Source organism: Cyrtonyx montezumae, unplaced genomic scaffold (genome assembly GCF_038088225.1).
Source record: "Cyrtonyx montezumae isolate F1298 unplaced genomic scaffold, pur_monq_1.0 scaffold_0, whole genome shotgun sequence".
Lineage (NCBI taxonomy): Eukaryota > Metazoa > Chordata > Aves > Galliformes > Odontophoridae > Cyrtonyx > Cyrtonyx montezumae.
In genome coordinates, this window is record NW_027071824.1 from 37832492 (window position 1) to 37855812 (window position 23321).

The window sequence follows — 23321 nt, forward strand, 5'->3', positions numbered from 1 at the left end:
TCACACATCAAAGACAAAATTCCATCCCCCTGGTAACACTTCAAAGACATCTGTATTTCAATGGGCTTATTCTGCTGGGATGGACAACAGCAGTACATGATCTACAATATATAGATGCTGTTGCCCCATCTTTAGAGCTCTGTAGGATCATGTTCAGTAAAGAAGCACTTTAAAATAATGAATTTGTATTACTTTTTCTTCAGTTATCAAGACTAATTTATGGCACTAAACATGAAGCTGTAATGAAAGGCCACTGCAATTAGTCACAGGGTTCAGAATGCAGGACTGGCAAAAGCATTCCATCTTACAAGAGGAAAAAAGACGTTATCCAGGTGATTACTAAGGCAAACCAAGAAGATGACACTGAGTTCAGAACAGAAATTATCCAGACAGGTAATTCCTAATTTACCACATTGGAGGTAAATTATGAGAGGGACCTCTGTAGTTCAGTCTGTGACATTCAGAACCTTAGGCTAGCATAGTTAGCACACAAATGAGGACTATTCTGATTGAGACAAATTGTAGACAGTCCTTAGATGAGCTCTGCCAGTACAGCAGTGCAGCTGCTGGGAGACAGGTAGTGTGGTCCTCACCTGTGAGCAACCTGAGGGGATGCACCTTGCTCAGTATGCAGGTGATCCCCTGAGTGTTGAGCTCTCAGCTCTTCACCATTGCACACAGGGACAGAGCACAGCTGGGCAAGCTCCTCCATGGCAGTTTGGCACCAGCAGTTTTCCTCTCTGTTCACAAACGATCTGCAAATAGTCTATGCATTGTTTGCTAGCCTAAATTATTCACCAAACACTTTGTAAGTGAATTTCAGGCAGTGGGAATCGTGTAAACAATTCCTTGCCACAGCAGTTCAATAATTTATTACCTGGGCTGTGTGTGAGGCACCTTCATCTGCATGGCTCTTTTGTGCTTTCTGACCCACGGTGCTAACTGCACCTAGTGGGAACTTCATCAGTGTGATTTTAAATGATGGGTGAAGGATGCTTATAGTTCTATCTATGTGATTTTAACACCTGATCTGTAGCTTTTGCTATATCCTTGAAAGTATGTTACTCATATTAAGGAACTGCCTGACCAGTTGCTCTAGGGAACAACTCCCTTGAAAGTATCTGGAGTCAGTTGTTCTATTTCACTTCAGCAGACCTCACCTATGAAGAAACCTTTTACTTACATACCCAGAGAGTTTCAGTATTTATTCCTTTCACATCCTTTCACATTTAAGAGTTAACAGCTATCCAAAACCTTATGAAACAGCAGAATTGGTGTAATCCATGTTTTGGATAACTTCTTTGATTGTGGAAGACAATGAAAGATGAGCAAACTAAAGGTTCTGTTTAAACTGACAGCGTTGTATTTTTTAAATTTGAGCTTACTGAAAAGTAATACACAATACAAAGAGCACTCTCCAGGGCTCAGATCTTGTTTTATCCTTTTATCAGGGGCTAAGCACTGTGCACACTGGGGGAAAAAATGTTACAGATGTCTTTGCTTAAAGCACAAGGGCACCTGGTATACTAGATCCCATCCTGTCCCTAACTCTACACCAGACATTCCTGAAAAAGCTGAACAATCTAACAGCAGATGTCATAACATACTGTAACGTCCCACCCTAGTACTTAATAATTTAAATGTTAGGTTCTAGTTTCAATTTTAAACTGTAACAGGTTGCCTGGAGAGGTTGTGGATGCCCCCTCCCTGGGAGCGTTCAAGGCCAGGCTGGATGCGGTTTTGAACAACCTGCTCAAGAGGGAAGTGTCCCCATCTATAGCAGGGGGTTGGAACTAGAACTTCTTAAAGGTCCCTTCCAACCCAAACCATTCTATGATTTTCACACTCTTCCACATTTTTACTGTTGGCCGTAAGAAGGACTGTGGTTATTTGCATTGTGCCCAGTGTTCCCATGCAGCCCTCTCAGCTGCCTGTTACACTGAGCTCAGCAGCGCAGTGACAGCGCTGTGGTGGCACAGGAAAGCATTCCCTTTCCAAAAAGAAAACAACTGTCAGAAATTTTCCAGTCAAGCATGTGTTTATCACCGGGTATCAATTTTGCCCGTGGTTCCAGATTTATGATGAAAGACAAAGAGGACTGCATTAAAAATTATAAATAGCTTTCTGCCTGTCCTAGTTCAAGCCACTGGGGAAGAAGAAAGTGATGACGTTAAAACACCGTCCTGGGTTGCGGAATTCCTCAAGAGTTGCCTTTGTGCCATGCTTCCAGAGGCTTTGGCCACTGCAAGTTTGTATCATTAGTTACACTAAATAGGGTGGATGGCCCCCATTGCTTGATGTAAGCTGGCACAGGCCCAGCAGAACCCATGTGCAGAGGTCTGTTCCTACCCCGTGGTACTGCTTCTCTCCTCCACCTCTTCCCCACAGCAGAGCTCCCAGCATGACAGCACACTAACTCAGTGCTGCAAGGGCTCCCGCCAGCTGCACTGGCTTCCTTGGGTATCTTTCCCTCTCCCCTCTGTGCTTAACACCTCCTGGCTGTTGCTGCCACAGCAAAGCCATTTATCCAGGAGAGCTTTTGTGCTCCCCAGCAGAACCTCTTCCCTCTGAAGAAGTCAGCCATGATACTAGTCCTGACACACTAACCATTTTCCTTAAGAAAACACGTCTTTCTGTTCTTCAGAGCATGTGTGGTGGTTGCTGACTGCAGCTCTCTCTCCACGGCTCCAAGCTTCTTAATGAATCACCGCTTTTTGGCACCAGAGCAATATAAACACGTCATTTGGGATGTCTTTGCCAGACACACATTCACGTAGAGTGGGTCTTGAATGATAGAAAATGAACAGAAAATGCTAATCTGAAGGTCACAACAATACCATCAGCCCAAAGGGTGGGCTCACACAGTATGTTTTATGGAACACGAGGAAGGGGTTTTATCAATAGTGCATCAGCTACAGCTCCCAGCAGGAAAAAAACAGGAACAGAAAGCAGTGGAGGAGCAGAGGACCACTGATCAGCATGGCTGTTACACATCTTTCTTTCATGCCTTCAATGCCTCTACTTGCTCTTACTGGCTTTAGTGAGAATTGAGGAAAAAAAGCATTTCAGAAAAGCTGAGAGTGTTTGGCACAATAGTTTCCCTAGTTTCTCTTAATTCAATGAGATTTGAAAATGAATTTAAATGTGTTGCTGGATTGTAATTAGCCCTGAAGGGCAAGAAAACACAGGGGACCAGCTCTTTCCCCTTTAAATGGGCAGCTACAAAGGCAAAATCTTAAACAATATCCTGAACACCGGCAACGTTTGAAAGCTGGCCCTGTGCCTGATTAATGGCCAAGAGTTGGAATAATCTCTGCCTTCGTTGAATCAAAGTCATTTTCTACAATGCTAGTTTACTTCAGATATCTCTAGGCCAAAAATACAAGTTTCAGCCTTCAGTTTCATTTCCTCCTTTTTTAATACTGCTACAAAAATATGGTGATTTTTTTTTTTCCTACAGGGAAAATGCATTTTTTTTTTCCATTCTCACATGACTCAAAGACATCTGAAGGATTCTTCCTCAGAACTTAAGAAAAAGAAGGGGAAAAACTTCACCTTTTGGCAAAGATACAGAATGGAAATTTTTGACTCAAAAGAGGATTTAAAAAAATTATAAGAAGCATGTGAAAACAAGGGGTTATAATGGAAACTATTTTCATAGCCAGCTCTAAAGTAAGCACTTCTGTTCCAGAGACACATGGTACTGATGCAAACATTGATTTGATGCCAAAATCCCTAGCATGTTACTGGAATCCGGAAGTGCTGCGATATTAAATACACCTCAAAATATATGTCAGACATCTCCCTGTGCCTGGTCCACTTACTCTGCACAGCATGACGCTGTACACTTAATTTGTTAGTGACTAGCAGGCCAGCAGTGGGGGTGCTCACCTTTCCAGAACTGTGCTCTTTCCGGAATGATCTTCTGCAAGTCAGGTTTTACTATTCCCACTTTGCAAATACTGAACCCATATCCACTTTCCAAGTACAGCACTGGTACAGCATATTTTGTTTCAGCATTTGAGCACCCCACACTGGTACTAGGGAAGTACTATTATCCGCAAGGTCAGATTTCTGCATTTCAACAGTAGTGCTGTGGGGAGGAGTGGTGAAAGTGCTGCTACTTTGTGTCACACAGGTACAGATCTGCTCCCTGGCACAGGCTGGGCCACCAAAAATTCCCCAATCGGTCTCAACCTCATTTTCTCAGGGGTGTGTGACTGGCTACAGAAGCAGTGAGGGCATGGTGCATTTCCTTGCTGGCAAACTCAGCCTGCTGCTTTCTGTCTGTTTGCTTCAGCTGCCTCAAGGCATGTAGCTCAGACCTGGGAAGTTTTTTTCCTGTGGCTATCATGGAAAAGTCCCTTTTGCACCTACTGCAATTACAGCTGTGGTACTTAGCATACATCTTTGTTGATTCATCAGAAAAACCCACAACAAGGAAAAGGATTCTAAATGAGAGGGTACAATTAATCCACTTTTGTGCAGCCTGATGATATGCATCTATTTTTTTGAACTGTGGATCCATGACTTTTGCTCGAAGTCCTTGCCTTGCAGTGAAGTGCCAGCAGTTATGGAAAGCTTCCCCAGGAGGGATGCTTGCAGAGCATGCAGAGGTGCCTGAGCACATCCAGAGCATGGATCCAGGTTGGCTCTCCTCTACTAGGCTCACTGCAAACTCCCCACCTCTTGGTCTTCAAACCAGCCATTATCTTTCAGGATCTTCAGCATTTCTCCTAACTGTATTTAGTATGCTTGCTGATAGGTCTTACCTAACTGCCTATTCTAAAGCCATCCTTGATGTTGGAAAGTGCTTCCATGCTGCTGAGTGAATGACTGTGGACAGGGAGGGTTACAGCGGCTCAGGCTTTTCATCCTTTCCAATGGAATGCTGCTCTAGTAACCTGACAGAATCTCCCTAGAGAAGACTTTCTATTCCTAATGAGATGGAAAGGCTGGTGAGCTCTGCCTAAAACTCCTCTCCTACACACTGAATCATAGAATCTTTAGACTTGGAAGATCCTTAAAGGTCATTAGTCCATCTCCTAGTCCATCTCCCCTGCAATAAACAGGGACACCCACAGCTAGACCAGGCTACTCAAAGCCTGGTCCAAACTGACCTTGAATGTCTTCAGGGACAGGGCATCCACCACCTCTCTGGCCAAGCTGTGCCAGTGCCTCACCACATTTATTGTAAAAATGTCTTTGTTATGTTCAATCTAAATCTCCCCTCTTTTGAAGCCATTTCCCCTTGTCCAATCACCACAGAACCTGCTAAAAAGTCTGTCTCCTCCCTTCCTGTAGCTCCCTTTTAGATACTGAAAGGCTGCTATCAGGGCTCTCTGGAGCCTTCTCCAGGCTGAGCAGCCCCAGTGCTCTCAGACTGTCCTCACAGGAGAGGTGTTCCATCCCCTGAATCATTTTTGTAGCTCTCCTCTGGACATGGTCCATCAGGTCTCTCCTGTACTACACATCTGGATGCAGTACTCCAGGTGAGGTCTTGACAGAGGGGCAGGATCACTTCCCTCACTCTGCTGGCCACACGTTTTTTTTATGCAGTCTAGGGTACATCTGGGCTGCAAGGGCACATTGCTGGCTCATGTCCAGCTTGCCAACCAACAGTACTCCCAAGTCCTTTTCAGCAGGGACACCTGGTCTCTATGTGCTGATTGTTTAAATCAAGTGTAAATCTTTGAGTCTGATTTTGCTTTTTAAATTCTCATGCGTCATTCACTTGTGTGCTGGTGGCCAGGGGAACCAGTATGCTTTAATTTGCCAGTCCTGGGGATTTCTGTACTGATCCAGACCATTTTTAGCTCAGGTTCATTCAGTTACAAAGCCCACACAGAAGGAAACTAAACAATTACATGAGATGGGAATGTTATATGGTCCTAGTGAAAAGTGCTTTTACCAAGACTAAACATCAATATTACACTTTTTTTTTTACTACCTACTTAATACAGCAGATCATTAATGCAGCACATTCTAGTTAGTTAAAATGAACAAATTTCATTAAATTAAAATTCAGAGCCATTAAAGCCAGATGGGATACAGGAGGAAAAAATTGCAGAGACTTTAGAGCTAATATAAATGTAATACTATTGTTTTCAGCTCCAATGCAATTAAATAGGGCTGACAGAAGCTTTCACAAAAAAAAAAAAAAAAAAAAAAAAAAAAAAAGCCCAGGAAGAAAATCTGCCTGTAAGGAAAATCAATTTAAAAGAAATTGTACTTCAGATATTTTCATGGTTCTGTGGCTCGCTGAATTACATTCCTGCATAGAAGCTGCAATGCTGGTGCAGGACAACTAGCACTGAGATCTTTACTGGTATGTTACTTACTGGGAGAAAAATGACTTAATTTACAGTGCTTACTGCAGGTGTTTGAGTGCCCAAAAAATTAATCCAGGCAGACTCGTTCCCAAAGGAAGAAAATACACATTTTCAAGAGTACAGCCTGCCTGGGAAGCCTTCTCTGCCTCTGCAGTTGCCAATGTCCTTGGGGCCCTGGCCACGAGGCTGCGTGCCCTCCAAAACACAGATGGTGCAGACCTGGGCCATGAGGGAGCTGCCCCTTGGGTGCTGCCAACAGCATGGTCAGAATCATATGGCTTGGGAAAGGCCTTCTGGGTCACCACATTCAACAGGACCACTAAATCCAACCATCAACCAGATCTACTGAGTCCCATCACTGAGCCACGTCCCTTATTGCCACGTCCACACGTCCCTTAAATCCCCTCCAGGGGTGGGCACTCCACCACTTCCCTGGGCAGCCCATTCTGATGCTCAAACAGGTTTTCCATGAAGAAATTCTTCCTGAAGTCCAATCTAAACCTTCTCAGTGCAACTTGAAGCCCTTTCCTCATGTCCTATCATTTGTCACCTAAGAAAAGAAACCAAGCTCACTGGTTGCAGCACTGTTACATTTAGATGTGGGTTTTGATCATCAAAATTCTGCTTGGGATTATGCTCCAGGGCTTTCTTTTAAGTCCCTGGACCAGCAGTATCTTGTGCAGGGCTTTCCTGCCACTGGGGCATGTGATGAACAACTCCTAATTTTATTGCTCTGAATAACGTAAGGAAGAAAAGAGAGAAAAAAAAAAACAGCCAAGCAAGACACCTAAGATCACTCAATTTCTCTTTAAAAACAGTTGCTGTGTATCACAGTAAATAGTTATTTTCTACCAAAATAGCAAGTAGAAGTCTATATAAAGTCTTGCCTAACCATATGATGTACCAGGAGGGGGGAGGAGTGTTCCCAAGTACCCTCAAGCCCACATCCCACTCATTTAAACTCCTAAAATACAACACAAGATGTCAGAGTCTTCGTTTTCTCATGAACTCCAAAGCAACTATGAAACATGACCTTGATTCATATACAGTGATAAAAACCAGAGCCTGCAAATTTATGAATGTAGCTGGCAGCCATTAAGTGCATTATGTGGAGGTCAGGCTGATGGTTGCTTCTTGTTTATTCCTCCCATTTAATGATCCATTGCTGGAGATGTGCCAAAAACTTTCAGAGCGTTTTTACTACTTATTTATGTGACTGAGAAGTGTGTACTGTTCTTTCCATCCTCATTATCCTGGCACGCTGAAAATAAAACTGAGTGCAGAATTGGCATCCGAGAAAAACACAGAGGGTATGTTGTTTTTTTATTTGTTTGTTTTTATTTTTTCTTTAATGTGAGCAGAGAAAATGCTCGTCCCTTTCTGAAGTAGCCTTTTGGTTGAGTGACAAAAGAGGGCCACCTCCATTTTGTCATTTTGTGCACCCAAATTCCACAAAAGTATCTCAGCATGGGATATGGCATCTGGACACAGGCAGGCTTCCACTCATTTCAAGACGTAGTGTGGTTGTCACAGATGTCACAGATGGTTTCACCGCGTTGTCAGGGGTCAGGTACACAGATTTACCTCTGCTAACTCCATGCCTTACAAGGAAGACAAGGATGTGGAATGGATGATTTAAAATAAATGTACTTAATAAGCAATTTTGCTTAGACCTACTATATCTGTGCACAGATACACTAAACCAATGCAAGTCAACTTGAATGCTGATGCAGGAGAAAAGGTACACATTTCTACTGCAGCCAGCAATGCTGAAGTGTGCCCAGATGTTTGTATTACAACATCCTGTTAGTCCTAGGAAATGTTTATAGGTCTGCACAAGAGTTTCAGCAGAGAAGGCTTGGTGCCGTTCAGTCCCATGGACTGGAAAAGTGTGGAAAAATATCACAGAGGTCTGTTTACCAATCTGATAGAGAGAAAATTAAGTATTTGAATGTTGAGGTGTTCTGTTATTAAATGAGTAGGTGAAGAAATTTTGGTGCAGGCAGCTCATAGGAATCTGGCATTTACAATATGATAATATTTATCATATGGTAAATATTAGATGGCTTTATAAATAATTGTGGAAGTAACTGGATCCACAATTCAAGCAAGGAATTTTTGGTTCATGTAAGTTCCCTAGTAATACTGGTTCATTAATAGACATCTCACCTTATTAAGAAACAATCATACTCACTACAAAGTTACTTCAGCCCATCAGTTTGTACACTGAACATCGCTGCCTGATGGGTAAACTTTCAAAGCACTGTGGAATTTTGCACCTCCCAGGTTAATGCTCACTAAAATCTGAGCCAGCCTAGACGACAAAAGAAAATTTGACAGCCTAGGCAGACAGAACATTTACATGAATGTGTCTTTAGTTTAAAAACTTGTTACTGAATTGGCAAAATGAAAGCTGAACGTCACTCAGTGTGTCCTTGGTGCTGTACTATTGAAGTCACTAAAGCGTATTTCAGTGACTGTGAGTTTTTTATCTGATGTATCAGACACAAGCAGCAGACAATTGTGACGCTTCTGTATAAGTGTGCACAGCTCACTCTTTCCCTCCCTGGCACCTTCAGCTACTGCTGCTGGCCAAAGACAGGCAAGGGGATCCCACTGCATGGGGGATCAAGTATCCTGTAGTTATAAATCTTAGATTTTATAATTGCCTGTTCCTGATAACAAGCCTATAACCTGCAGTATGCTGCATAGATGCTGCACATGCACACAAAAAAATCATATATCCCCATTATAATGACAATTGAGCCTTCATGAAAACTCCACTACCAACATTAGATGATGCTCTTCTAGAGAATAAATGTATGCAAGTAATTGCCAAATCACAAAATATTTGAGAAGAAAGTACTATAGTTCCCTAGGTATAAAATCCATTCTTTCCACTAAGTTTTTGGCTTTTGAGGGTTACAGCAAAATTTACTGTGCTCTATCTTATCTAATTCACTCTCTTGTGTATTTTTGATCGGCCTTTTGAAAGCTGACACATTTTCTTACATTAGAATTCAGTCTAAGCAACCGGAACACTTTTCATGCTTCATCACTCACTGGTTATTAGTGTAATCTGCAGGAAACAACATAACAGTAGAGCATTGTTTCTGAGTGTGAGCAAAAGTTTAGAATAACAGCCTACACTCAGACTTGGCTTCTTGACTCGTCTTCCCTTTGAGATGGAGAAAGTAAAGTTTGTGTCTAGTGACTCTAAGGCTATTACCATTGTGCTTGAAATCTTTCATACCACTTGCTACAGGCCAGAAGCGAAAAAGGGATAGGAGCACTCTTGCCCTGAAAACACTGTGCAGCTGAGACAGTGAGAACTATGGGAGTTCACCAGCTGAGAGGTAAGACAAATCTCTGGCTTCTCGTCAGCAAGTACCTCCCAGCACTCAGCAAACAGATCTGCTACAGTCACAACCTCAAAGCTATCAGGATAGCTGTGTGAGAAATTATTCCCTCTCAGATAAATGTTGCTAGACCCACGAACACCTCGTTTTATAGTCCTCAGCCTTCTCCTCCACCACTGCCTAACCACAGGGGCACCAGAATTACATATATATCAAAGCTTTCCTCCTTGGTACTAAAATGTCCATTTAGGGGAACCACCACAGCTGCCTGAACCATAGTAGTGCCTTATTAGCACTTGCACCATTGGTAAATGGTATCCAATCCCTTTAACAGCATTTTGGACAGCAGCCTGAAGACAGGATTTCTTGAGGAGCCTGTCTTCTTTCAGGTGATACTGGGCTACCAAAACAATGCAGGTTTGGGGGAAAAGGCCTGCAAATAATGAATCTTATCCTTTCTTGTAGGGGTCAGCACGGTGGGGAGTGAGGTGCCCTGTTCTTTAGTTATGAACTGGGCAAGGGACGCCCCATGGCTTTGGATTCTTGGATGACAGAGAAGGGCATTTTAAACATGACATTAAAGGACATTAACTTTTTTTCCTGGCTTTCTTTGGAAAAATAAAACTTTAGTAAACTCTTTCTCATCAGAGCAGAGGAGATAAGCATGCCATCTGTGTAAAACAACAGTGCCAGAACAAAGAAGCAGTTCCTTGCAGCATGAAGAGCAGCACCAGCAATTTGCCTCCCAAGCAACCAAGCTCAGGCAGCAAGCCCTTCCTCCTGGGCAAAACAGCAAAGTGATTTTTATCCATGGCCTTCACTGCAGCCTTGTGTGTGATCCAACTGCACTGCCAGGCTGACAGCGACCCTGAGAAATGAGGATGTCACCTGATTTCAGACACTGGAAAAACTCCAAAATCTGCCCTCCACTGGAGCAAGTGGTGATAATTGGTTTAATTGGTTCTGGCTTACCCCTGTCAGCCCCTCTTGTAAGTACTTGGGCATGACAGTAACATGAGTTAATGTGTTGCACTGGAACCCTGGCCAGTGCTGGCTCTGTGATAATGAGAAAGAATTGAGCATCTTTCATTTAACCACACGTGCGCTGAGAGACACTGTAATGGGCATTATTCCAAGAAGCCTTTCTCATGCTGAGGAGGTAGCCAAGACTCGTATGTCTCAGTGTCACCATACTGTTGTGTCCAACAGCCAGCAATTAAGGCAGATGCGGGTAGCTCCACTGGAAACAGGGGTTTCATTAAAATTGGAAGGAGGAATTCTGAATTCTGAGGCTTTGATTAGGAAACATCCCTCTTGAAGCCTTCTAATACCTGGGGTCCCTGACTTCCAGCCTTTTTACCAGTCCATTGGCTGTAACTTCTGAAATATTGTTATTTCCCTGATGGTCATTAACTGTTACCTTCCTTTTTCTAATCAGAATCAGCCAGTATCAGCTTTCTATGATATATACACGTCACCATTCCTGACAACGTACATCTACAGATACAACTCGGTGATATTTAGTCATGGATGGAAATTCAGAGGTCCAACATAACGTTCTTTTGGTAAGAAACAGTACTGAGACAGTTTTTTTTGTTGGTGGTGGTTGGGTTTTTTTCTTTTTTTTTTTTTCAGTATTACTAAATTTACAGAGATGCAAAGAGATTTTAGGGTGAGATGCAAAGAAGGTTCAGAATATTAAGAAATTTGTTTTGGCTACTCTTTCACAGTGGCATCAATTACTGAGTTATATGAAGCTTCCCTGAATCTTTTCAAGATTTTCAAGTTTCAAGCAAGACGTGGCACACCAGAGGTTACCTAGCATCCCAGGAGCTCAAACCAGAGTCAGATGCTTTCAGTGTTGCAAATACATTTTAAGAGTTCCTTAGCTCTCTGGGACATAGCTCATCAGCTGACCGTGTGCTCCCAGCATAATGACACGTATTATGCAAGTATCTTTCAAAATCACTGCTCTCAACCCTGAGCCTCCCTATCTGAAACTATGACCTAATTATTTTCCCTCCCGCTTATATAGCTTTTCATCTGTCCATACTGAATGCATTGGTTTCTCACCTAAAAATAGTTTCATATTTTCTTGCCAGTCATTGCCAGTGGCAGCACACAGAACAGAGCAGAGAACCAGTTCTTGCTGTGTGCCTCCTGAATCACACCAGACATGTGATGACAATTCCTAAAATACATTTGTATTGTGAAGCCTAGCATTTAGGTACTCATTTGATACATAACATACTGATTGTATATCACGTTAGCATCTACATGGCAGACCCAAGCCAAACAACTCATAATGCAGCAAGTTAGCTGTATGAAAGAATTTCCCCAGACCTGTTTTTCCTAAAACCCATGTTAATGGGAGTTGTATTCAATCTCTTCATTTTTCTGGCTCAGTCCCTGTATCATCTGTTCCATATTTTTGCTCAGGATGGATGTCAGACTCACCAGCTAATGATTACAGTGTACTTCACTTAACTGCTCTTAAAAATTGCTATAACAGATTAACAATCATTTGTTTAAAAGCACACAGCTCTCTCACACAGGTGATGAGATCTGTCTTTGGTAACACTTTCCCAGTCACTGAGATATACTAACATGTCTTGCACCAGGTTAGGACATCTCCACTTCTCTTTCCTGCTTGCATTCCTCCTACACATACAGGGAAGGTCCATCCAGCCCATCTCTAACAGTTGTCCTAAGCAGTGTTGGCTTTCCGCAGGCTCTGTGTGGCAGCTAAGCATCAGCCTTGCAGATTGCTGCCTTGTTTTGCTTGGGAAGCAGTTTTGCTCTCATCCATCCAGTGCCTTCTGGACTACACAAAGCACGGGATGTAGCTATGCACAAATACGGCAAAGAGATAGCCTGTTCTATAAATGAGCAAGTAACAGTTTCAGTTAAAGTAGCAGTCACTAAAATTGGAGGAAAGAATTAGGAGCAAAGTGGATATGCTTTTTAAAGATGGCAAAATCGGACTAGTCATCTTTGACACAGCAAAATCCAAAATAACCTAGAGACCACATCCCAGCTGTGGGAAGTAGCCTGGCACCAGCTATGAAGAACATCCAGTTTCTGAGTGTTTATGCTGATACAAATGTGATCAGAAAGGTGACCAGAAGGAAAATCACATGGTACATGAAAACATTTTCCGCTTTTCCTCTCTGCTGAAAAGAAGCCCAGTTGACACAAGCAAGTTTTCCCTTATAAAATTTGTTCACTCTTTGTTTCAAGAAACCAAATCAGACACAGTTCCATCTGCACCGTGCTGAGAAGTTTAGTTCTGCTGCTTTCTCAGGGAAGCATATATCAGCTGTCTTTCAAAACAGCGATAACCCTTTTCTACATTGGCAATCTGACCTCCTACTCGAGGTGCTCTTTACTGACCTGAAAAAAACCTCAAAGGCAAAGCAGAGAAAAGGAGATCACAGACAAGAGACAGTGATGCCACAAACTCATGATTCCGTGCCAGTCACAGGAATGATGCTCATTTTTGCCAGGTTAACCTGGTATGCACCTCAAAGGCAGTCATCTGAAATGGACACACACCCTGACTGAACCATCCTGGCTTGTACCAGGAATGGTGTGGTGAACAGGACCAGGGAAATAATTCTCTCCCTGTACTCCACACTGGTGAGGTCCCACCTTGAGTACTGTGTTCAGTTTTGGCACCTCAATAGAGAAAGAACACTGAGGTGCTGAAATAGGTCCAAAGAAGGGCAACAAGGCTTGTGAAGGGCTGGGAGTCCTATGATGAGTGGCTGAAGGAACTGAGACTGTTTAGTCTGGGGAAGAGGAGGCTGAGAGAAGATCTTACTGCTCTCTTCAAATACCTGAGAGGTGATTGCGGCAAGAGAGGGGTTGGTCTCTTCTCACTGGTGACAGGACAAGGGGAAATGGTCTCAAGTTGTGCCAGAGGAGGTTTAGGTTGGATGTAAGGAATAATTCTTTACAGAAAGGGTTATTAGGCACTGGAATAGGCTCCCCAGGGAGGTGGTTGAGTCACCATCCCTGAATGTGTTTAAAATCCACTTGGATGTGGTGCTCGGGGACACGATTTAGCAGTGGGTTGTTAGAGTTAGGGTAGTAAGGCTTGGTTCTGGTTGGACTCAATGATCTTGAAGGTCTTTTCCAACCTGAGCAATTTTATGAGTCTATGCATTCAGAAGAGGTGCACAGACTTTAACATTTGGGAGTCATCTGCACTAACAGATGAACAAAGCTGAATTTGCTGTCAAGCTTTTTAATTTAAACCAGAAAATAAAAAGAGAAGGAAAAAGGAAAAAAAATGCAAATACAATTTCTAGCTGTGATTGCAAGCAGCAGTGAGGGAGCTTATCTCAGATCAATCTTGACCTCAGCTGAGTTTTTCATGTCACTGAAACAGCAAGCCAACAATTGCGTCAAGTAGCCAACAGCATCACAAGTAACAGGATGCAGCCTTTACCAACACACGTGTAGCAGTACTAATGTAACAGAAAAACACTACTCAGAAGATGTTCTTTTAAACAGCAGCCATGCAATATGCCCCCTCGTTGCAGTACCATATCATTAGCTCATTCACCTGTGGTGTAGAAAAAAAGAGCAATGCAGGCAGCCAGCAGAGAGAGGAAGAGGTCCCACTACAACCTCTTATTGCTCTGTGGGAGAAGGGAACATTTTTAGGTGGGAAGGTGGGAGGAATGCAGGCTATATTTGCTCCTTAAATAAAATTCCAAACTGAGTTGAGCTGTCTGCCTACTTTGCCAGTGTTATCCCTGACCACTCTGCAGGCAAGTTTCCCGAGCTGCAGAATGAATGAGTGAATGTACACAGCTACTACAGAATGTGAGAGTCTGCAGGTGACAGGAATATGTGAACATCCAGAGCTCTGCATACAACTACTGTGATACGTGTGTTGAAGTTTCAATACCCAGAGCTAAAATAATGAACGTTAATAGATGTTACAATCTTTACAAATGACCACAACACTTTTAAGAGGCACTATGCAAATTTCTCTTGCTTCTGATAGGTAGTGGTAGCTCCAAAGCGGTGGGCAGGATGGGGTTGTGCTGTGACTGATTACCTTGTTTGTGGGTTTGGATTAACACCTGCTAAAAGGCATTATGCAGTATATGCACACCAGTGTGTTTGGAGCTAGCTGCAGAAGCTCAGGTCCTGATGCACGGCATGCACGGTCTTTGAGATGTACTGAAGGAGGTAAAATTTTCACTGTACTCTGTAGGAAAAATAGGAAAGCTGGACTCTGCTATTGATAACTCCCGTTCCCATCGTTAAGGCCCAAACCATTCTTGCTCCTGAATTCCATGCTACTTTACCCAGAAGGCAATGAGGCACTGGCACAACCTGCCTAGAGAAGCTGTGATGCCTCATCCCTGGAGGTGCTCAAGGCCAGGTTGGATGGGCCCTGGGCAGCCTGAGCTGGTGGGGGGCAGCCCTGTCCACAGCAGGTGCTGGCGCTGGGTGGGCTTTAAGGTCCCTTCCAGCCCAAATCAGTCTGAGATTCTATGATTCTATTATTCCTAAAGCCACACATGCCAAAGTAAGCAGTTGCTTCTACCTCCTGCAGGCACCACTCAGAATCTTCAATTGCTGAGTAGGAAATGTATGTATGGCCTTACAGAGGCCATATCATGCATTACAGTCACTGTGTTAAGTAACACAAACTAAGGAAGGTAAAAGATACATTTGGCAACCGGCCCATCCTGTGCTCTAATTATTTCTCAATATCCCAATGTAAGGACAACATATCAGCCCCCGTTTTAAGTTGTCTGGCACTTACAAGTTTGTGTCATGTAATTAACATTAAACAGTTTTCAGATCCTTTATTAAAAACTGCTGATTGCGTACTGGCAAAACAGAATGTCTCTATTAGAATAATGATTTATTGTAAATATGGTAGTATTAAGGCTGAATATTCTGGGTATTAAAAATGCATGAAAAAAAATCCATTTTAAAAAGTGTTACGTGAGCTGTCAAAATGTATCAGTTTAATGTCTTTATCATTTGCATTTCTTTTAAAAATGCCAAGTGAAATTAGACCTTATCCCACCACTAGGAGTTGCCAAATTTCATTTGAAATAAAAACAGAATTATGTGTCATTATAGTAACTGTAATACTATCAAATAACAGAAACAGAAACAGAAAAGAGAAGAAAAAAAGAGACATAACTTCTGCTGCTACAAACAAAGAAGCTAAAATAACATATATATTTTTACACTACTTGTGCAAGAACTTTGTAGGCTTCCTGCATTAACAGACTATTTCCTCTGGCAATGAGGCCACAGCAAAGCACAGCACTGTTGGGCTGTGCTCTAAATGTCAACAGGCAGCCTCCAGCAGCACACATTTTCTGCTGATTTGAAATAATCATGTTGTATCTCATGTGGCTTCTACGCAATCCTCCACCATCAAATACCCCTGACTTTCTGGACCACCTCAAGCATCAGCAATGAGGACAGAAGGGACCTGTGAGTCAGCAGGAGCTGCAGTGAGGACAAATCCACCCCAGCTTTGGTTCCTGTGGCAATGCCAGCTGCCATCACATTTGTGTCTGAGTTACATTCTGCAAGGCCTCTGCTAGCACAGGTCACACCAGAGCTGAGAGCTTACTGCCACAAGCATCTACTGCATCTACCTCCCTGAAGAGACATGGAATCGTTTTTATGACTCTCCTGGTACTAAGAAACCATTCTCAGAAACTCAGATATTCATTGCCTGGGTGGAATTTGTCTCCTCCAGGACACAAGCTCCTGATCATATCCAAAAACATTATTCTTTACTGCCCGAGAGATGCCCTACCACTGCTACCACTGTGCGATAACATCCTCAGGGAGAACACTTTTATACTGATTTATACTGGTATCTCTAACATCCCTTCTGGTGCCAAGCTGTGCACACAGCCAAACCCACACTGCTTCTTGGGTGTGGGATAGTAAATGAGATGACCCATTCCCACAGCCTACTGACTCTCAGCAACAGTAGCGAGGGCCACTCGCTCAGCCTTCCCTCCTCCCTGGGTCTGCCAGGCCCATCCTGCCCACAGGAGGGATTAGAATGCCATGGGGGTGCTTTGCTCAGAACTGCTTTTGCCTGCCAGGGAAGGCTGCTAGGAAGTCTTGCAGTCCTAAGCTCCTTATTTTTATCCAGTTATACTTTGGGAGGAGATCATAGACATTTTACATGAAGATATTAAAAATGGTTAAATAATGAGAAGGGAAAATGGGAGAAGATTTTGGGGTAAAATTTCATTCAGTCTACATTTAGAGACCAAAGCAACACTCCTCCATAATTAAGGATCGAATTTCCAAAAAGATTCATGGTTAGAGACAATGAACAATGATTAAACAGCAGCAGACCGGGCCCTTATATCAGCCACCTGCTCTCTGGACACATGGTGCTGCTTTTCCCCTGGAGGATAACTTCAGACCCCTCAGCTTGATGTCTTCCAAGCCCCTGGAGCCCAGGCTGCTTTTCTCTAAGTGATTTGCACCAGTGTCTCTTAACTCAACCTTTCCCCCTCCTGATTACCTCCTTGTGCCCTTAAAAGGATTGGTTCCTGATTTGATGGTTGCTACAAGTGCATCAGGAAACACTGCCTGCATAACCTGGGTTTCTATGACCATGCTTCCTTCTTCACACTGTGTGGCCTTAATGATTCAGAGCTCAGAATGAGGAGTTTAAAGGGCTTTTTTGCCAAAACCCACATAAGTCAGCAGATGTAAATATGGGGTATATACCTGATGGGCAGATGCCTGCTAATTTATCCATTTAGTCAAAAAACAGATTTAAAGCTAATAGAAAATAAAGTCTACTTTACACCATTTCTCCAAACTAGCTGCATGGAGTTTATGGAGCTTTTTCCAAAGATGAGCTGTGGAGACTGGAATATATGCTGAAATACAATGTGTGCAATGCAACCACAGTATTTCTATCTAAAAAGTTATCTGGGAGCCACTCTAGGTAGGACAGGGAACCATTACTAAGTTAGAAGATGCACCATCATTCTGATCCTACACAGCATTTGTTTACTTTTGGTGTGTAAGTTACTATGGAGTTACTCAGGGGCTGCTTGTATACAGACTTGAAAGCAAGTTTGGAACGGCATTCCCACAGGGAATTTTTCATGTCTTTATAAATGCACTGTTCCAGCTTCTGGGTAAAGGAGCACGTGTCATGAGTATTATTCTAAAATTATGCCAGGAAAAATGTCAGCTTTCCAGGAGATGGTGACCTGTGACACACTACAGCATCTGCCTCAACTGAGGCCATGAGTGCAGATGGGAGGCAAATAAAGACACATAGTGTAGAATAAAAAAGCTGATTTCTGCTGTGTATTTTATTGTCCAAGTTCAACCATTTTGTGACCTCTAGAAAATGGCACACAAACACAAAAAAAGTCAACAGGGCACCACTGATAACCACATTTTGCAAGGACAATGAGTGAACTCATACAAAAATGTGAGATGGAGAGAAAGGAGAAGCTGTTGTCCTTTCCAAAAGGAATTGATGCTGGAATTCAGAGTTGTCATTGTACAACTGGCAAACATACAGTTACACTGCCACTGTTTCCACTGCAAGTGTTGTTTTCTTTTTTTAATAGGTTTCCAAATTAGATAGGGATAGAAATGAACAATTCAGCCAAGCTTAAGCTGTAGATGGCCAAAGTATTTCAGAACTCTTTATGGGTAACAAATGAACCTCTGAACATGCTATGGGACTGTTGGGTAGGCTAATTCTGCACACAGACAAGCTGGGCTGTAGTATAGGTGTCTGAACACCGTGAATTAATGAAAAAGCCAGGAACATAATCCAAATGTCAGTTTTCAGCTTGCTCTTCAAACTACCTCTGTGTTTATCTCCCTTACGTTTTATTAAGGTATTCACCGTTTGCCCTGAAATACACAGAAGAGACAACAAGGTATCTTTAAGAGCAAATCCTTTCCCAGTGTTCAGTCCTGCCAGTCCTATATTTGAAGAATGCTAAATAAGTCCTGTTCACTTAGTGAAAGACAAAAGTGATGCGTTAGTTCAAAAGCAAGGGAATTAGTCAGCAAACAGCTTCCTGTGTCTCCTCACCTTCCTGTGAGGCATGTCACCAGGCAGAAGAAGGCTAAGCTGACACGTGCTATTCACCCTGTCCCCCCACAGATGAGCATAGGCTTGTTTCTATGGGCAACTCTAAACTTCACTACTGGAGAGACAAGTTCACTGTGCTACTTGATGTTTCTCAGAGACAGAACTTTGAATATGCAAGACTTTTGGTCCCTTTAAAATAATTATTTACTGGGAGGCCCAGCCTGCAGCCCAAGCAAAAAAGCTGACAAAATTCAGGGTAACAATTAACCACAGGTAGCTCATTGGTGCTACAATAATATTCCAAGCACAAAGAAGCCACATAAACCCCAAGAAAGATGAAACAAGGCTTCTCAGTTTAGCTTGAAGGTTGTGGTATGTCTCCCCTGCCAAAATCCCAGCTCTAGCACTTCTGTGTGGTTATGGACAATATGAGTCTCGTCCACTTCAAGGTGAGATGCTGGACAGGAACTCTTGGGGGAAGGTATAGTGCTGACCTCCCTCCAGGCAGGAAATCCCCCCCCCCAAAAAAAGCATCACTTGTGAGCATGTCTGTTTCAGCATCTCCTCTCTTCCTGCTGCATGAGTTTCTGGACACTTTTATATTCTCTTTCTTTCCCATGAGTTATTTCCAGCCCTCCCTTGGTGTTTTGAAGTGAGTGTTATTATATCAGTGCTGCTTTTGGCCATGGGCCTTGGCCAACCTTGCATGGGGGGAGGCAGGCTGGGGCTGCTGGTGCCCCCGCTGCAGTGCCTGGCAGTCTCACAGCCAAATACCCGCAGCCAAACCATCAGGAACAACCACTGCCAAAACTGGCCAAAAAACACCACCAGAATTGCCCTGCTGCTTTGTGCTCGCAGGTGATGAATATTTTATTGTTATTCCAGGAAAAGCTTTTAAAAGAGCACATGAGACAAAAGTGGTGTGCGGCTGTCTCAGTGGCACAGATTAACAATAAGTAATCTAGAGTTTAAATGAAAGGACTCTCTAAATGAAAACATGGTTTCTTTATGCCATGGACCCAAACAGCTGGCCTATTAGCAACACTGATCTTTTTAGATAACAGCTCTGGCCAGAGAAATGGCTTTGATGATGGCACAGAATACGAGTCACGAATTAGAGATATTTCTGCTATGCAGAGGAGGAGATGGAGTTTTGCCCAACAATTATCCATGGTCTGACTTGGAAAGTCTCTTTGGCAGCACGATGAATGTAGTAACAAAGGCCTGATTCACCAACACTGATAACCAAATTGTTATTTCTTACACTCGGCAGCTCAAGCTTGCAGCTGAGCTAGGGCTCTATGGTTCTGTGCTGCCAGAAATAGCATCTCTTTAAGAAGAATCCAGGCAGGTATCCAGCTGGTATACATTAGCATGTTTACATTTTCAATTGGCCAACTACCGCAGAAGAAACTAATGAGGCAGAAGATCTTATGGCTCCAGATACCCCTGTCTTTTCTGTTTGATCACCAGCTGATGAGTGGCCAGATTTTAGCACTCATCAAAGGTGTGCCTGCATCCCTGTGTAAAGCAGGAGCCACGGCCAGACCCTCAGAGGTACCTGATGAGCACTCCCTGTACTGGCATCTGGCTCTGTTCAGTTTCTATTAGGGGTCATGTGCCCTAAAAATCTCTTTGCAGATGCTTTGGGAACAGATCAGCCTTCTCTTTGAAACTCACTTGCAGCAGGTGTTGGATATACTTAACTGGTCCTTAAGTCTCCTTCCACTATTTCAACTTAGCTCTACTGTATATAAATTGTTGGTTTTTTAACAAAACAAAAAACAACAACAAAAACTACAGACTATCAGTCACTGTTTCTGCATGATAAAAAAAAAATATTCTGGAAACTTCAGGAAATTGGTCATATAAGAAGCTTTTAAATCAATTGGTAAAGTTAGAATAAGTAAGCTTTGCTCTCTGTACAGCTTCCAAATTTTGCAGGTCACAAGAAAACCAGATTATTCCTAAGGCAAAACATATATATAAACATACAGGAAAATCTGTATCTATGGCTTTCACATACCAGCTTCCCTGTGCACCCCCCAAAAAACAACCTTTAAAATGAACATGACTCATTCCAGAGTAGATTCTTATAGCTGGATTAAAGTAATAGCTCTGTCAAGACTTCAATAGCATTAGTTGCTGATGCTGGAGAGTTTAAAAACCAGGAGTGTTTAGCTGCTCAGAGCATCTCTTGCCCACAGGCACTTCATGCTGGAGAACAGGAGTCCTACTCCTCTGACTGGAAAATTCTGCCTCATCACAGAATATTGAACACATGCTGTTAGCATTTACTAGGTTGTCTTCTCAAAAGATAGCACCAAGCACAGAAAGTATTTATAATCTTTCTTATTTCATAGAAATGTCCATCATACTAGGAGCAGGTCAGTTTTTAAAGCTCACAGGTACTAGCAGCATAATCTTCCTTGACACCAACATTTTAATTTCTGGAAAAAAGTGAGGGTTTTTTTTGTCTTGGATTTTATATAAATAAAAGCAGGAGCTTCTTTGCCATAGAAGCTGATGGCAATACACCTGAGGTGAAATTGACCTGGACAGCTTAGCAGGCATAAGCAAGAATTTCACTATGATTATATGAAAAATAAACCCAGAAAAATAAGCTTTCTTTAAAGTATCACCTCTGAAATCCACTGTAAATCTTTTCTTTTTTTTCCCATACATTGTAGAAGTTAACGACGCTGTAAAGGTTAATGTCAGACAAATCTGATGATTTGAGAACATTTCAAAGGGCACTGAGCCTACTATAAATTCTATATCCCAGTGTGAATTGTACTTGTCTCAATAAATCAGCATGACACTGAAACGTTCTGCTTTCGCAGCAGTTGAAGTAACATGCAAAATGCCCATCACAAAAAGCACTCCTTGCAATGTTTTGGGATACAAGGAAAAGCAAAAGGAAAATGCAGATAAACCATTTCATTACATATGCAACGTTGGTATCGCATGCACCTCTCAGAAACCATACAGTGCATTATTTGGCATGAAAATGCACGATCTAAAGTTGGAACAGCACAGAAAACAGTAAAAAGTGCAAATGTATGCAGTATTGTACGTTCTAAATAGGAGAGGAAACAGAGAGAATAGAAGAAGCTTTAAATACTGCCAATATAAGATATTCATTACCCACTTTTGGTTAGCTCCAACAGTTACCTCCACACACCTATTGCAATCTGCGAAAGATATTCTCCTACTTGACGCTATGCATTTTCCCTTCCTTCCACATTTCCTGGATACAGCTTCCGAAGCAAAACCAAAATCACTGAAAAGGCAGATCCTACATTACAGTTTTGGCTCATATTTCAAGGAAACACAGACTTAAAACAGAAAAGCTGACTGCCAAAGGGTTAAAACCTTAAGCGTGTCACATTTTACACCTAGACATTTGCTCTAATAAAGGATATTGAAACAGAAGGAGCCACAAAGACTAAAGAAACACATCTCCTGCAGCAAGTGAGACAGGAGACAGACGAACCCCAAAGCCTCACTAAGAAGGAAGATCTGTTTTATTTCACTTACCAGCATTATCCATTTTTCCCCCTCGGTATTCAAAAAGCGGAGTTGCCCAGAAAAGCAGCCGGCACGGTCTCCCTCTTGCTAATGAAGCTGGCTGTCCTTCTCCTGGTTATTAGACCTTGCTGGCAGTCAGAGCATACTTCATGCACTGACTGCAGTAGACATCACCAGGAAATTTATATCTCCAAGGATGACAAACAGCCATTAGCTCCATTATAGGCTGATTAAGATTGTGTGAGCCTATCAAGTAGATACTTAAATCCCCCAGGGTTTTACCTCTTAGGGGAGAAAACAAAAGAACTCCGAGCCTATAATATTGAATATATGCTTCTGAAAAGTAAAAGCAACGCTAATGAGGATGTGTTTAATGAGTAGAGAGGCAAAACTTGAAATAAAAAGGGGTATGATTACAAAGCAAAGGGCTATGATTTTTCAGTGACGTAACAGAAAAGTTTTAAGGAAATAAAGGGAAAGGAACCTATGGCTGAAAAGTGTTAGGTTAGAGCGCAATCTGCAGCCCTCAGCTTTGGCTGTGCTTTAAATCCTACAAGTTCTGCACCTGATGTTCCCTGCTGTCTGTGAGAAACACAGTAGATGCCAATTATTAATTGTCTCGAGGCATCCATGGGTAAACTTCCATAGCTAAATGTAAGGAAAGAGTGAAAAGTAACAACAGGGCTTTACTTTCTGTTAGTGTTAAAGTAACAGCACGCTGGCTGCTGCAGAGACTAGGCTCAATGAAATCTGAATGACATATGCTGAGATTAACAGATATTGCTTCTAAACTTTCAACACCATGAATGTCTCTGATGCATAGAATTTTTCTCCATATAAACAAATAAAACCAGAATAGGCTTCTAAACATTTCTCCTCCCTGCGCTTCTAGAGTTTTCTCCCTATAAATGAATATACACACACGCACATATATATATATATTTCCAATAAACAATCTCTTTCCTGGTAGCAGATGGTGAAGGGAAGTAGTACCTGGAGGGTACCAGGAAATGT

At 42.4% G+C, this 23321-nt stretch overlaps 1 protein-coding gene across 1 annotated transcript in view; it reads right to left on the reverse strand.

Moving 5' to 3' along the window:
* The window catches only part of PHACTR2 (phosphatase and actin regulator 2), a 93208-nt gene extending 70823 nt beyond the window's left edge, over positions 1-22385 (reverse strand). Inside the window, exon 1 of the mRNA XM_065732780.1 lies at positions 22317-22385. Within this exon, the coding sequence (XP_065588852.1) occupies positions 22317-22329 (13 nt within the window). The 5' untranslated portion in view covers positions 22330-22385. The remainder of the gene's footprint in view (positions 1-22316) is intronic.
* Positions 22386-23321: the final 936 nt, after the last annotated feature.